This window comes from Haliaeetus leucocephalus, unplaced genomic scaffold, assembly GCF_000737465.1.
Source record: "Haliaeetus leucocephalus isolate CR32 unplaced genomic scaffold, Haliaeetus_leucocephalus-4.0 Scaffold495, whole genome shotgun sequence".
In the NCBI taxonomy this organism is placed as follows: Eukaryota; Metazoa; Chordata; class Aves; order Accipitriformes; family Accipitridae; genus Haliaeetus; species Haliaeetus leucocephalus.
Window position 1 is genome coordinate 2,816,570 of NW_010972931.1, and position 16,407 is coordinate 2,832,976.

Consider the following 16,407-nt stretch of genomic DNA (forward strand, 5'->3'; position numbering starts at 1 on the left):
ACCGTTCAAGATATGATGAATGTTGTCCCTAAATGTACTATGGTGTATTGTTGCTTAATCTAAATTAATATGGAAATAAGTCTTCAGTTTTAAATGTTCTATTAATATTAATAGCATTGCCCTTTCTCAGTAAGATGACTGTCTGCAGCAGCATGATTTTAAAGTAATTATTTTAAAACATACTTTATACCGACTAAAAGTGCTGCTTGCTTTTTTAATGTTCCAAGCATTGCCTTAAGCAGTTGCTTTGTTTTTAGTTCAGTCTCTTTATACATGTTTCATCTTTTTCTTCTACTACTGTATTCAAATAACAAAAAAGAAGGAAGCAGTCTGAATTCTTTCAAACAGATACCATGCTTCATTTCAGTAGTTTACTTCACATGCTGAAATGCATCCCTATTCAGTAAAGCACGCAGGCATGTTTAAGTCCAATTTACAATAATAAAATGTAATTTATGCCTGGGACTTCTGCTAAATTGAGACTATTCTCCCAAATTAAAAGCTTTGATTTTTTTTCCCCCCCCCCCCTGTTGTTTGACAGTTGGAAAATGTGCTGTTCTGACTGCTTTATTTCACAGCCTTGATGTATTATGTAATCCTGACTCCAAAGCTGTTACAGTCTTTCTGGTTTTTGTGAAATCAGATGCTATCCTTAAGAGTGACACAAAGCATTACAATGTAGATTAAGAAATTTATTTTTGTTTTTGTAGTTTAGGTGGTAACATGGAGGGGAAACTGGTTTTGTGTATATTTTGTATAAATACAATACTGCAGAACACTGAAATAAATACACTGAATTCTATTTGTTGTTGAACTTGCATAAAGACAAAGTAATTTCCTACATTCAGTATAATGTACGGTTTTATAATGTCACTGTGAAATGCTACATAAAGTCACTTGGGGCTAGAGAACATTAGATTCTCTGTTATTCCTTGACAGATCACAGAGCTGTTGGATGTTTCAATGGAGCTGGGATGCTTCTTAGCTGGAGCTCTGATCTCTTCTCAGGGTCACATGGTTACTGAGGAGATTATGTCCTGTATTGAACCAATACGTGACTTTCTTGCCATCATTTTCTTTGCATCCATAGGTAACTTCTAAGAAAACTTACTTAAAAAATAGTATTGACCTACTAATGTGAGGGAGGGGAAAAAATGGTGTCTACAAATTGGGGGGAGGAGATAGATTTTTATTTTGTTAACATACTAAACTGTTAACTGACCACTGTATTGGTTTGCCTTTGCTGGTATTTTTAAATGTAACATTCATTTTCATAAGCAATTTCCATGTTGTGCTCTCAATTCTTGTTTTAATGTCAGTTTTTCATTGTTAATTCTGAATTTGCACTATTTAAAACATGTAACTAAAATTTTAAAGGGAAAAGGGGTTTGGGGTGTTGGGTTGTTTTTTTTTTTAATGTTCTGTCTTCACAGCAGCTATATTTGTAATTTATACTAAAATTGTATTGCTATTTTGAGTCAATTGGTAGAGTAGATTTCAGGTTCTTGTGGCTTGGTTTTCTCTAGAAGCAGGATACAATAATGGAAACAGATCTCTTTTTATAGCATCTTGTTTCTTTAGTTAGGAAAATGTGATCTGTGCGTTCTCAACACAAGGAAAAAATAATTGAACAAGATGTATCTTGGAGACTACCTGAATGCCAACTGAAATGCAGCATTGATGCCTAAGACCAGGAGAGTAACTCATCATGCTTGTTACCCAAAACAAGTTTACTCTGAGAATATTTACAGTTAATCAGTAGCTTCATTTTGAACTGCTACATGCTCTAGCTGTCCATGCATGCCCCCGTACGCTTTCTCTAAAGGAAACTGAGGCACGTTACTGAAGTGCTTAGGTACAGTGAATGAGGAGACAGGCCCTGTGAAAGCACTTGTCTCTCCTTGTGGATTGTATAGGAGATGTGTGTCCTATTTTGGGGGGCATTGCAAGGTCTAAAATAGGGGTTTGAATGTGGCCCATTGCACAAATCCAACCTCCTTCAACCCACGCTTACTCAGAAATCCTTAGGGTTTGGTTGTGTTTTTTTTCAAGACCGCCCTTGGCTTCTGGTTTTATTTTAAGTTTTCTATTGTTCTTTTTATCTCCGTATATTTATTCAGATAACAGTGAAGTCCCATCATCAGCATAATTTTAATGCCTTTCCTTATATACCTGTTTGATACCCATTGTTTCATAACAGAAACTAAAACTGTTTCTGGTGGTTATCAAAATAGAAAGGAAGTAGTTATGCTTGCCAGTCTTGATTTTTGTTTTACCCAGCCCATGATAATAGCTTGTGCTGATCAGATTGCTTAGTAATAGGTATGTTTATTTGAACAACTTATTTTTTAATAAAGGGAGGAAAGTGGTGAGCTATGGTAAAACTCTTGGGCCCATATAACTGACAAGGTTGGATGAGTAATTGCTAAATGCTCACAGGTAAGTTGTTTATGTGTTTTAGTAAAGATGGTGATGGAGCAGATAGTGTTACTAGGGTTACAAAGCATGACAAGTAATTGTAAGCCCAAAGTTAATTTTACAAGGGACTGAACAAAAATACTGCCCTACACTCTTGTGACTGCATAAATTAAGACTAGAGAGAAGATTTTGGTACAGTACCAGAAAACAGCAAGACCTCAGTTGGCATGCTGGAAGCACTCCATATAGCTTATGTTATACTGTAAGGAATTATTTTGGTAGTTCTGTTACAGAATAAAAAAAAAAAAAAAAAAAAATCTTTTTAACTATTGTTACCATTATAATTGCAAGGAGGGAAAGAAAAGAAAATTGCCTCACAAGTTTGTATGGTTTTAAAGAAAATGGGTGTTATTCCTGCCTCAGAAGAAAGTTAGCTAAAAATCAGAAAAATGAGCTATGTTATAGGCCTCTGACAAAATGTGACAATGCTTGCTTGTAAAAAAAGGCAAAAAAACAAACAAAACCAAACCAAAACACCCTACAAAAACCAAACATGCCCTCTTCCCCCCCAAATAAGCATTATCCCCCCCCTTCCCCCTTTACTTTCAATTACTTTCAAATGTTGTGGTTAACAGGAATTTCTGTGGGGTGGCAAGGAGGTAGGTTTTAAAAAAAGTGATGTGATGTTGCAAACAAAACCTGAGTAAGATAAAAAGTATTCCTTAAACTTTTTAAAAAGAAATCTAGTAAGAAAAGGCTTCTTGCTTGCTCTCTACTTATAGATCTATAAATGCAAATGTTCTGTATCTATAAACACATAGAGATTTACTACATGAAATTATGTAAAAGCCACAGGGAAAGAGTCTCTCCCCCTGCCTAAAGAGAAGGCTTGTTGCTATATGCAGCAAGCACCCTATTATAGAGAGCAGAAGCGCTTGAGATCCAGAGGTGGGATCATACACCACTGCAGTAATATCATTTCCATTCCTTTTAGAATAAAGGAATAAATAGAAAAAATTTACTTAACTGAAAAGTGACAGTAAATATGTCATTTGGAAAAGTTAGTTCCTATTTTGCTTGTCTTAAATGCCTGCTTTTCTGTTCTCACTACAGAAATCCTTCTGGTTTCTAAAAGCTGAGCTGTGAATAGTACTTGTTCGTGTAATATCTGTAACAGTGCTCCTGCCCTCAGCTTGACCTGTGTAATGCTACTGCTTTCAAATTTGCACATGGGTGCATTTGGGGGAGTAACACACCTTTTGCAGTTAGGCATTAACAGCTGCACTTTGAGTTACTCTCCACCTGTACATTCATTTAGGCCTGTGTGTGTTCTTCAAGGTTTCTGGCTCTCTTTATGCTACCTGCTGAGGTTAGAAAGTTCCTGTTAGTCCCCGTCCTCACTAATATTTTTGAGAGAACATGTGGACCAATCCCTTACAGCCACATTTTGAGAACTTCCTTTCTCATTTCTGTTTTGGTACCTAGTACTCAGATCCTTCCCTTTCCACCTCTGCATCATCCGATTTTGGTTTGATTGCTTTTTAGAAAGATGGAAGGCATCTTTGCATAGACTGTTTGACTTTTTTTTTTTTTAAAGGCCCCAATAACCCATTTTTTGTTAGTCTACAAGACATACGGAGTTTGCAATTGGGCATCAGGACCCTGTCTGCCACTGGTGAGGAGGCAGATTACTTCCACGGACTGACAAAGTTGTGTGTCCTCAATGTGCCATACAGATGTACTCACTTGCCAGGCTCCAGGTTTCCCTTTTGGGTAAATCTTGCGGTCAGTGTTGGACCTTGAATGCAAGATGCTAAAAACCCTTTAACAGTGCGGACTTTTTCTTCAGAAGGTGAGTGATGCTGACACTGTCAGCACCACCACTGTCCAGAACAAACACGCACACAGTGTTTCTCTGATGAGCCTCTTAACATTTCTGTTGAATTTGAGAGAAATCAAAGGAAGATCCCAACCTGGAATTTATTAGGTGACATATATCACCTTCTCCGTTTCCATCCAGGACTACTGCTTTGTTGTCCTGCATGGAACACAATGAAACTTGGAGGTTTCAAGCGCTCAGAACTGACACTAGAATCAAGAGGACTTTCCCCTTTGCAGAAAGGTGGAGATGAATGTTGGTTTTCCCCCCTGCTACTTAACGATCTAGCCAGGGCTGTAGCATTTATTGCATTTGCTAGCTATGATCTTAGGTTCATTAAGACTCTTTGTAGATAGAACATCCCAATGCAGCGCTAATGTGATTTTTCTGAGCGATGTCCTGTCTTGCGGATGTGTCAGAATTGACTCTACTGGCTCCAATTTGACCCACAGAGTTCTGGTTTCTGTAATCTTGTTTGCTGTCAAGGATCTCCCAAGATTCCTTTTCTTGATGCTGGATCTTCCAGGATGTGGCCATGACATTTGGATCTTCACGTGCTGTTTAGGGGGGAGAGGGAGTTGACTTGTTAAGAAAAAAGTACTTATAAAAAGGATGTGCAAAATCTTGCCTGTAATCATCCACAGAAGAACACATACCAACTTACACGAGTGAACTGTGCTTTTTGGCTTGACATTGATGCAAGGTCACCTTCACCTCAAGGCCTCCATTCCAGCTATTCCGGAACACTGCTTAGAATTGAAGTCTGGTGGCTTATGCTCAGCTCTCTGAAAATGTACCTAAGTGATATCCTAGCTGTTGGTGACAGGCCAACATGTCACTTGCTACCTGATGACGGTGCTGAAGTTCTTGAATTATTTGATTGAAGCGTTTCTTCCATTTTAGAGAACAAGTCCATAGTGACTCCTGAGCTTAGTCACAAAGCCTGATTAAAACCACTGAAATAAATGCCCATATTCATGCACCTTCTGTCTGTGAAGTTAATCTCTCTGATGACGTTCGTGTTGTTAGGAAGGCTTCATGTGCTTGTACAGCAGTCTGCTATGACTTCTGGCCTTATCCTAAGTTTTCATCTAGGGCTGGGGCAAAGATCTGTAATGACCATGAAATCCACTGTGGTGGGATTTATTTTCCCCAAAACATGTCTGTGTGCTGGGATGTTTGTTTGTTTGCTCAGAATAGTGTATGTAACAGGTTTAGGCTTGCTTCACCTCGCAGACGCTTACCTCCACGGGATTGGTATCGAAATCTGCGGTAGTTTGTGCCTTAGCTCTTTGGAATATGGTAGTAATCTCTACGTTGGGCAGCAGTTCAAATGGACTTCAGACTGCCTGTCTGCTCCAGAACTGAAAAGGTAGCTCTGCCAGTAGTGATGAGAGCACCATGCTGTATTTATAGCCTCCCTCTGAAATCTTCAGTTCCAGATGTGGCAGAGCTGGCCCCTTTCATCAAACATGACATTGTTACAGGCTGTATTTCTCTAGTTGTTTTCCTGTACGTTTCTGAGACCGGCCTAAAGGTGAATGAGCGATGTGCACGTGATACACAGTAAAAAAGAGAGAGAAGCTACTTGCCCCTCCACGTGCATGTGTGCACACGTTTGGATTTCTGTTTTTGGTGTGGTGTTTGCCTCTCTTACTCTGCCATCTCTTCCCTTATTCTGATAGTCTTTTGCATTTGTGCTTCAGTAGTTGGAAGGAAATTAAGAAATAAAACACAGTGTGTACATGCTGACTGGGTAGTACTTAGATAAAAATCTCTGATGTACTTAGAAATACATTTCCATCCACAATGGGATGTGTGTATGGACAAAATATTGTGAAATTACTGTAAGTAACTTGTCTTGTGCACTCAGGAAGAGAAGATGACTCTTAGTTCTCTACAGTTCTTCTGGCTCTGCAGCACTCTGCGGCAGGGAAAATGAGTGAAAACTTGTCTTGCATTAAAATAAGAATTTACAGCATCGATTTACATGCCTCATGCTTTAGAAAGCTAAACTCTTGTCCTTCACCAGAAATAACTGGGTTTATTCTGGATTTATCAGGGACACCACCACTATTTTTAAGAGCTTCTATGAAAAAGGAATAAGCTTCCAAAGATACACAGTTATGTTTGTCTGCACAAGTTCCTCATACCCTAGGAGGAAAAAATGCACTTAGTCAGCTGTGAGTAAGATTCTTCCTCAGTGACTCCAGGACTTCTCCAACAAATATTTTTTCTTACATTTAATATTAGCAGCATTTAGTTTTAAATTTCTGTGCTCTTTATGGTTCTTGTTATCTTGCTTCATATAATTACCAAATTAAAATGACAAAAAAATTGCAAAAAAGAAAGAGACAGATACTTCCCCCCCCCAACCCCCAACCAAATCAACAACATCATTATAGCAATGGGATTTTATATAATTCCTTAATTGTTAGACCATGCTCAGGGGTTTATGATTTTACCTTATTCCAGTCTAGGTGACTTTTCCAGTTCAGGTCACTTTCAGTGTTTGCAAGTGAGGGTCATGGAATCAAACCAGTTAGATTTTAGATTTTCTGTTGTAGCTATAGTCTATGCAAATCCTGAATATCATATTCCTTCCACAGTGATAGTCTATTACCATGTCATACAAAAATGTTAAATGGCTAGCAAAGTGTAGGGTGCAATCACTGTGCAGAACAATGGAATTGTCTTTCTGCAGTATTTTTATAGCTTTCATTAGAGGTGTGTTTCAGTTCAGATTCTGGATTGTTGACTGGTGTGGAAGACAGAAAACTTGATAAATGAACGTGCTCATGTATCAGTCATATACAGTTTAACTCAGTTGGGAATATTGTTTGTGCTAAACCTCTCCAAAGGAAAAATGGTTGGATAATGCAGGAAGTGCTTTAGTCATCAAGTAGGTAGCGTTGGTAGGTATGTTAGGGCTTTTTGTTTGTTTTTGAGAATACAATCTTGCAATTAAATGTATTATTAACTCAAAAAAATTATCATAGTAAGATATTGGCCTTAAACTTTGAAATACTGTTTTCTTTCCTCCTAGGACTTCATGTTTTCCCCACATTTGTAATATATGAACTCACAGTCTTACTATTCCTTACATTGTCTGTGGTCATAATGAAGGTATTTTATTTTTCTCTTTTTTATCTTTTAATAGTCTAAATAATCTTTGTGCTGCATGCCCTAATGAAAATTCTGTGCAAGACCTGAACATGTGATATAACAGAGAATATTACATCTTTACTGTAAATCTGTATTTGGAGGAATCTTACTGATTAGAATACCATTTGATACAACATTCTTAGGATATTAAAAAAAGATTGTATTTAATGTTAAAAGTAAGTTACACATGGAGAAACATCTATTTATCTAGCTTGGGATTTGTGACAAAGTTATCAAGTGTTTTTATTATAGTAAACAAGATACTACTTTTTACTGTGCAACATACATTTGTCTCTTTTGACATTAACACAGAAGACATAATTAGAAGTCCACTAGTTTATGTCCAGAATTATTGTATTTGATGCTATGTATTTTACAAAGATTGTACTATTTTATTTATTGCACTTCTTTTATTTTAAAACAAAACAAACCCACAACACAAAAAAATGTTTTTAAAGTTTGTCTTGGCAGTGCTTGTCCTTTCTCTGATTCTTCCAAAGACCAGCCAGTATATCAAGTGGATTGTCTCAGCAGGACTGGCACAAGTCAGTGAATTCTCTTTTGTTCTGGGAAGTAGAGCACGCAGAGCAGGGATCATATCTCGGGAGGTAAGCTGTGCTACAGTTATTGACTTCACTTTTTGCACCTGAATAACTTACTGGGATTTGGTATTACAGTGTATTTGAATTACCAATACGCTCCAATTTTGTGGCATCTCTCAACTGTTAACAGGTAGAATCAATCCATACAAATGGAGACACGTATGACCCCGACAGGATTCTTAGTTCCATTTTTTACTTGTTTCATATTGTACTTCAGTATTTTAAATAGCAGGTTTTACTTTTAAATGGCTTGGTTATAAATGCTTTACCTTAACTGCTCTCACTTAGAACTTCTTTATTAACTGAGCAATGAGCTGTAGATAGCACTCAAGTCACTAAGATGGAGAAGCCTTTGCTTTTGAAACCTTGATATAGCTATAGAAAGAGGTAACTGAGAGTATAGGATTTGAGTAAGGAAATATCAGTAAATACGAACTAGAGAGCAGATAGGGTGAAGTGGAAATTGCCTTAACATTTAAACAAGCAAACAAACTTGTAATCTCTACCTGCAAAGCTTGTTCATTTTAAATGCTCTGCAAAAGAAACAACCAGCTTTTTCAGTAGTCACGAAAAAAAAATGCCCTAGGAAAGAAACCTTAGTTTTATATTGAAGCTGTGAGAATGTTATTTTTTTTAAAGATGAAGTCTGCTTTGTGAAATTAAGTAAATTATGGCTATGGAGATACAACAACTGACTTCACTTTCTACTGCTTGCTGCTTTCTCCTCTGTATCTCTGCTCACAAAAATACTTTGCTGGCGCTCCAAGCTTTTCATTGTGTGAGCAAGTGGGCTGTATAATGCTGGGACCAATTCCAAATAAAGCACGAGTGAAAAACTTACACAGTGCTGTTCACTTGTATAGGTAAAGGTGATTCATTTTCACGTTCACTCCTGCATGTAATTAGGAGTTACAAATACCATATGTTTGCATAGAGTTTCAAGATAGCCATACATGATCACAGAACCAGTTTAGGGGCCCACCCACTGCGCTTGGAGGCCTTTAGGCTTTTTTTTTTTTTTTCCTGTGGCAGTTCTCACTTGATTATCTACTGTATAGGTTTATATAGCTCTGAAATTTCCAAAACTCATTCTTCTGTTTGAGACCTCAAAACTACTTCTTGCTGCTGTTTATAAGACTCATTCAGGCTATGTAGTTAAGATGTTTTTTCAGAAGGTGTGCAGTATGACTTAAAGGGATTTTTGTTTGCTTTTTTTTAGTGTATAAAATAGTAGTGAACTTTGCCATTATACCATTAAACCAGAATAGTTTGGGGTGCTTTGTTTTGGTTTGGGTGTTTTGGGGGGGGCTTTAAATAAAGTGGTATTTGGCCTTTGATCTTTTAGCAAACATTGAGCTTTCAAAATTGACCTCGTAACTATACGTGTAAATAATTGTTTTTCTATAAGCTCATAATGTTGTTTTTGCAACTGTATCTTCAAATCAGGTAAACAGATAATTAGATCATTTGAGCGTGCACTTGTTTTGCTTTTGTAGCCATATGCACAGTTGGTTAGGAAGACAGGTGAATCTCCTGAGAATACTGTCCAGAAGAGTCCGATCTCCTCAAACTTCTAGTCACTTCTTAGTTTACCACGTAACTAAGAGAAGTAATGGCTTTTATTTGTGATTTTCAGGTCTATCTTCTTATTCTGAGTGTGACTACTCTAAGCCTTTTACTTGCCCCCGCCCTGTGGAGAGCTGCGATTATGAAATGTGTTCCGAGACCTGAAAGACGCTCAAGTACTTAAGATTTGCACATATACAAGAATACATCTCCTTGCAAGGAATATCTTTGTTGCTCATTGTATTTCTATGCACTCAGAAAACAAGAGGTTTTGAGTAGTCAGTCCTCTTAAACTGCACTTGGTTATAAGCCTTATACTGACCTTAAAACAAAACAAAATTCAACATTAAAAAAATTTACATAATTTGAATTGCACACCTTTTACAAAATTCACTTTCTCTCTGACAGACTAGAATCTGCCAGAATATTTGTTCCTGATCCAATCAGTTGTTCAGAGCATGAGTTTTTTTTTTTAAATACAGCATCATGCAAACTGTGTTGATTATTTTTTGCCTGAATGTGCCTTTTAATTTTCATCCTATTTTGTTACTGCTGGTTCATCACCAGATCTTGTTTAAAAAGAAAAAAAAAAAAAATATTATGGTGCCTATGGTATCTTCTTTCACTAAATGACTTGAGTCATTTTCACATTTAGGAGTTTAATATACTAGTATAAAATTAATCACAAACCACATTTCTAATGGTGAGTAAAAGTGTAGTCCTTTACACGAAGAAAAGGTTTAACTGCTTAGCATCAAACTGTTTTAAGCAGTCAAACACATATTCCAAATGATGCAGCCAATACTGTATGATATTTTATTCCAAACTGCAGAATATAATGTATTTTCTTATAGTGGTAACTTTTATTTGTGTTAGTTCTTGTATTTATTTACATATTCATATTTGACTAGAAGTTGATGATAAGAAAGGGCATAACTTAAGTTGTATTTGAAGACTGACAGTTGTCACCCATTCTTGTTGCTAACTGCTGTTACAGTTAGCACTGTTTACAGTTGTTTACAGTTTTTTTTTCTTTATTTTAAATCAAAAATAAATTTAGTAAAACTGGGGAGTCTAATTTCAAGCAGATGTGAAAAACATCAGTTCTGTAACTTGGGAGGTTGGATGTTATTTGACACTATGCTAGATTTAAAATCATTTTAAGTAAATTAATTTGCACAAAACTAGAAATGGCAGACGGGATGTGTATTTGGAACTCCATGACTTTATATGTTGCATTTACATTGAATAAATTGTTAGTCTCTTTAAAATGTTGTGATATTTTAAAAAAACGGTGTTTTGGATGTGATCTTAAATGTAAGTGTTTTGGTCTTTAAAACGTTCTATGTAGCGGGATAAGCCTTGTAAAAGCCCATTCTTTAATTGTCGTAGAGAAACCTTACTCATAGACTGTAGTCTACTCTGACAAACAATTTAAAAATCATCTTGAGGTTTATCTGCTTAAAAACAGTACTATTAAAGATATATTAACACTTTAGGTCAGTATTATACTGTTGTCTGAAATAACTTCGATACCCACAAAATGGTTAGAAAAATGCATGTTACGTAGGTTTAAATTGCCAATTAAAATGAAAGCTGTCCTCCAAGTAGCCAAACAAAGCTTTGAATGGATTTGTGTGCTTTATACCTCTTTCCTCTACCATAGGAGCCTCAGTTTCCTCCTGTGTTTTCTCTGACATCTGCTGGGCTTGTCAAAATGCAGCTTGGACTTGTCTGGAGTGTGTATGTACTGTTAGGACAGGGTAGGGTTCATCATATTTGAGTTCTTGCTCACTGGATTCGGGGCTTTCTCTCCAGGCACTGATGCTTCCTTCATAAAGGTGGCAGGAGTGTATGGCAATTCCGCCTCTCCTGGAGTGGTTTCAGAAGTTACTGAGGAACAGTGACAAATGCAGAGGAAAAAGCTGACCTATAAATAAAATGGTTTTTCTTTAAAATGAATCTGTCACAGAGAAGAAACTTGAAACTGATTTGTTGGTGTATTTCAATATTTTGTATTCAGAATGTAGAAGTAATTCAAAAGTTTTATGGTACTGTTTAACAATCTACTAGCTCAGACCTTTTTTTGAGGTGCCTCACTAAAATAATTTGTTTCTTAACTGTATGAGGGAGAGAAATCTTACTCTGTTCACTGACCTAGCTCACAGTTCCTGCTTGAAATACAAGCTTCTCTCCTGAATGCCTCATTTTGGGTTTGAAAGATGCTTATTTCACATGTAGTTTACCACCTACGTTTCAGGAAGAAAAAAAAGTATCCATGACAGACCATGGTAGAGACCTCTGTATGGTTTCCATTACGTCCCTTAGTTAGCCCTTGAAACTATTATACAAAGTATTACAGCTGTGGTGAGTAAACCTTTTGTCTAAATAAATTGCTGCCGCTAGTTGTATTTCTCTGGAAAATTCCAGTTAGGAGACTAGGAAATACTGATGGTTTGTGTCTCTTAAAAGGTAATCAGGAAAATATTTTCTTTCTTTTAAAGGAGCTGGGTGAAGAGTCCTTTTGGTACCATGTCCAAAAAGGAAAGCAAGTATCTAGATACCTTACTGGTTGCCTCATCTCTGTCACTTCTTTCCCAAATAATTCTTGATTCAGCCATGACTTGGCTAGGCTTTAGGAGAACTGGGGAAAGAGAAATAGGGAGCCTCATCTGAGTATCAATGTTCTGTGCCTCTTTGTTGACATAAACTTGGATTGCCTGACTGAATGTTAGATGTAAGTTCAAACTACTAGTCTTATTGGACATACGATAAGTTTGTTTACAGTCAGATGTTTGAGATCGTCTCATAGAAATGGGGAGGTATATTGAGATACTGTAAATGTTCCCTGAAATGCAAATAATGGCTCTGTGCATAATGCCATGTCAAAATGGGGTAGTCCCATGATACAGTCTCAGGATAGAAACAACAGACCTTATTCCTGTATGGAAAAAGGGGAGAATATTTCACAATTGGCCCGCTTAGCTATAATTGCAGCTTTTCAGGAACCTTATGCCTGTACTCTGGAATATTCTCTTTCTGCGTCAAGCAGATGAAATTACAGCAGAGATCCAGAAGCCCTGAGAGGAAAATCTCCTGATTTGTGGAAGGTTTGTTGAAGAACAGGTGGTCTTTTCTGGAAATTTTTGTTTCTGCTTGTTGGACAGTGGTTCTATCTTGCTCATTTATCTAATGATCAGCTTCATTTGAATATGGAAAAGCTGATACGGGGCAGAAACTTCTGAAGTGATGAGATATTTCTGTGGTGAAGCTGAGTCTAAGGGAGGGGAAAGGAAGGGTCTGCTCTGTGCTTGAGTAGCAACTCACTCAGCATACTTGTTTTGGGGTTGGTTGGTTTGTTTCAGAGGTGGGTGGAACCGGTTGCTTGTTTTGTGTGGTTTTTCTCTCTGAAAATTTGAGTTCTTGCACGTTACCCCTTTGGCCATTGTTCCCTATAGGGGTGAAGGAACCAAAACAGTTTAAAAGCTGGTAGTGTGGGCTGTGCTTCTCCTTCCTGAGTCCTCTCCCTGTCCCCAGGGTCAGACTGGTATAGGTAGACCCACAACCACCCTACTTACGGCTCATCCCATATATAAAGGAGGCTGCTCAGCAGGAAGATACCGCGTGGGAGCTGAGAGGTAGGCTCTTGGAGTTGTGACTGACGTGGGCCTAGGACGGCTCAGGGAATGTTGTCACGGTGGCTTAGTCCATGGGGCTACGTAGCTTTTTAAAAGCTGTAAGAATTCGTATTCCCTGTAATCCTCAACGATGAGGAGAAAGCCGCCTCGCAATACTTTATATTGTGCTCGTTTTACAGTTGTTCATCCTCGGCTTTGCAGGCAGAGGCGCGGGGGGGGTTGCCGAGCAGGACAGAATAGTGCTGTATGGTGATGCTTGACGGAGGGTGTGAGAAACCTAGTGCGGTCTTGCTGCTCGTTGGAGTGAACCCAGGAACAATCTAACCACAAAAGCACTCCTGGGGTTTGTCTAGGGAAGGAATCGGTAGTTCTGCTCTGTAAGCAATCCTGGCGGTGCTCCAGCGCGTGGGCAGTGCCAAAGGACCCCGGAGTGACAGCAGGCAAGCCACGTGTCGTAACATCTTTGTGGGAAACAGCAATAGCTCCTAAGGAGCAGCAAGTACCAGACATCCACTATTGAGATGATCTGACAACCAGGGAGCCAACACCACTAGCGAAGGGAGAAGGAAGCGCAGCAAGATGTCCTAAGGGCTGGGAGATGCGTGGCCCACCCTGCCCTCAGGGAAACAAAAGGCAGAAGGGAAAGGCATGCCTCTACCAGCCTCACCTAGTAGCCCAGGAGGTGTGCTGCTTCGGTTCTCCCACTGCCTCTGCTGACTAATTACCAGCGCCGGGTGGGAAAAACTTATTGACGGTAGGGACAGCGGAGACTAGGAGGACAGAGGAACAAACTGGACAACGGCGTGAGCAGAGTGCCTTAGGGACAAGGGCTCCTGCCTTGGGGGACAAAATCTAGATCAGGGAGTGGCAACACTTTCAAGGTTACGGTACTAAGCTGTATTTTTTTGTTTCCTAAAATAGAGCAGGAATTTGAGAATTGGGAGATGCTACCTCCCAACGAGACCAGATGCTGACAAGCTTGTCAACTGGTACTAGGTCTTTATTTAAGCCAGGAGCTTGCACAGGTCCCTCCTCTGTTCTGGAAGGTAGTATAGTTATCTTAGTCCCTACAAATCACAGTTGCTAATGAATTATTTTCTACTTCTTTATTTGTAAGTTTCTGCCAATTTTGCTTTGTGCTAGAGAAGGCAGAAGGTTTCTCTTCAACCTGAGACTTTTTCAAAATGGCACTAGTCTCTTAGATAAACTTGAAACAGCAGAGGAAGTGCTTTGTGTCGTAGCGCAGCTGTTTAATTCTACGTTTTTAAAAGTGTATTTGCTCTTCTTGTAGTCCCTTCTCCACCCTGGGCCAGATGTACCCTGTTGAGGGTGCATTCCTAGAGACTGCAGAAGCTCGTGGTAGTGGAACGGTTTTGTTCTACAAGAATTAATGTAAAAAGGGGTGTGGGGGGAGTGTGGGCAGGGACTTGAGATAGATAGACAGTTTAAATCCACAGGCACAGTATATATGACCTGGAGGGTGGAGAGCAGCACCATCAACTGGAGGAGATGTTGTCTTTTGGGACGAAGCATTTTTTTCTGCAGCTGGCTTGGCGTGCTCCATGTTTTTTGTGTGTGAAAGTTCTTGCCCCTTTCTGAAAAGTTACAAACGTGTTTTCATTATCACCTTCTTTCTTTCATGTCCATGCCATTAAGCATAGTCAAGAATGATGAAGAAATGGGGCAATAATGGTCATTATCAGAGCAGGCTACTGGATGAGCAGCCACGGAACCCCAGAGCAGCGTGTGGGGGGTTACTGTGAATGAAAAACTTCAAAGATTGCCGTTTATCAAGAAAATGGAGGGAGGTAGTGTTTCCTCATTATTATAAAAAACTCCCCAAAGTCTTAAAAAAAAATAATAAAATTGAGTAAGGTATGCAAGTAACTAAATGTGAATCTAGTCAACTGAGGAAACTCATCTTCCCTGGCACCCGTGCTACGTTGTTCCACTGTTCCTGGGTAGCGGTTCTGCTGGTGGTGCCTCCTTTCCCAGGCATGATCAGGAAGCAGCATGGTTTTAGAGAAAAAATGGACTTTTTTACTTCCTGCTCCCCTCTTGGTCGCGTTATCAACAGCCTCATACCACACAGGCTTGGTATCGCGTGCAGAAGCGTGTGCAGCTTTCCACCCCCCCCCAGCTGCCATCAAATACTCTTATATCCACTCCTGTAAGCCGGACAGCTTTTGAGCTGTTTTGACTTTGCTGCAGTTCTCGGCACGTGTAGCGGGGGCTGTAAGGGTGGAAGGTTTTTTTCGGCCAAGAATTACATCACTGTCGTGTAATTACATCACACAACCCTAGCGAGCGTGCACCGCTCCTGTGTCCGTGGCCGCGTGCAGAGGTCCCGCAGGCTGGAGGCGTCAGAAAGCGCGAGTGCCCAAGTTTTTGGGTTTTTTTTTTTGGTGTGGGTCTGGCCTAATTCAAGGTTGCGAGCAGCAGTCGCCTGATGGAAAAAACTTTCCCTTGGATTACCGCAAAATCCTAATTTTAGCAACCGACCGCTGTAAGCCGACTTGCTCAAGTTAACGGCCGGACCAAAAAAAATACCAAAAACACGCGATGAGGAAGCAGCGGCAGGATGTTGTGGCAACCGACCCGCACCGCCCTGCCCCACCGGCACCCCGCGTTCCCCCCCCCCAACTCCAGAAAGCCGCTCGGTTCCCTCCTCGGCCCGGGTTCCCTCCTCGGCCCTGAGGCGACCCGGCCCGGCCCGGCCCCAACCCTCCCCAGGGCGGCGGGACCAAGGCGCGGTCCGCGTTCTCCTCAGCGATAAGGAGACGGAGCTGCCCGGCGCCTTCCCGCTCCCTCACAGGGCGGCGCGCGCCGGCGACCACGTGCCCGGCGGCGGCAGCAGCAGCCGGGGGGCCGAAGAGCAATCTCGCGCCGATGCTTCCCGCCCAGCCCGCCCCTGTAAAGCGCCGCAGGGCGGGGAGTCGGAAGGCGCGAAAAATGCGCGCGCGCATGCTCCCTTTCCCGCCCCGCGGCGCGGCGGGCGGTTGGCTGTAAAGGCGCCTCCGCGTGTGCCCGGGGAAGGCACGCTGCGGCCGTGACGTCAGCGCGCAGCGTTACGCCGGTGGGACGCACAAAAGTGTAAGTTTCAATTTTTTTTTTTTTTCAAAATTTTTTTTTTTTTTTT

At 40.1% G+C, this 16,407-nt stretch overlaps 2 protein-coding genes across 12 annotated transcripts in view; both read left to right on the forward strand.

The window, feature by feature from the left end:
• Positions 1-10,483, forward strand: part of TMCO3 (transmembrane and coiled-coil domains 3) — a 35,875-nt gene extending 25,392 nt beyond the window's left edge. For 6 of the 11 annotated variants that reach the window (XM_010575646.1, XM_010575644.1, XM_010575643.1 and 3 more), the window contains 4 exons: positions 940-1,090; positions 7,344-7,423; positions 7,921-8,070; positions 9,701-10,125. In XM_010575646.1, coding sequence (XP_010573948.1) covers positions 940-1,090; positions 7,344-7,423; positions 7,921-8,070; positions 9,701-9,814 — 495 coding nt within the window. In that variant the 3' untranslated portion in view covers positions 9,815-10,125. Of the gene's footprint in view, positions 1-939; positions 1,091-1,615; positions 2,923-4,707; positions 4,857-7,343; positions 7,424-7,457; positions 7,639-7,920; positions 8,071-9,700 lie in introns of those variants that run through there. The other 5 variants (XR_774883.1, XR_774885.1, XR_774884.1 and 2 more) reach the window with 5 other exon arrangements.
• A 5,834-nt stretch (positions 10,484-16,317) lies between these two features.
• Positions 16,318-16,407, forward strand: part of TFDP1 (transcription factor Dp-1) — a 46,863-nt gene continuing 46,773 nt past the window's right edge. The window contains exon 1 of the mRNA XM_010575661.1: positions 16,318-16,361. The gene's annotated coding sequence lies outside the window, so the exon portion shown is untranslated. The remainder of the gene's footprint in view (positions 16,362-16,407) is intronic.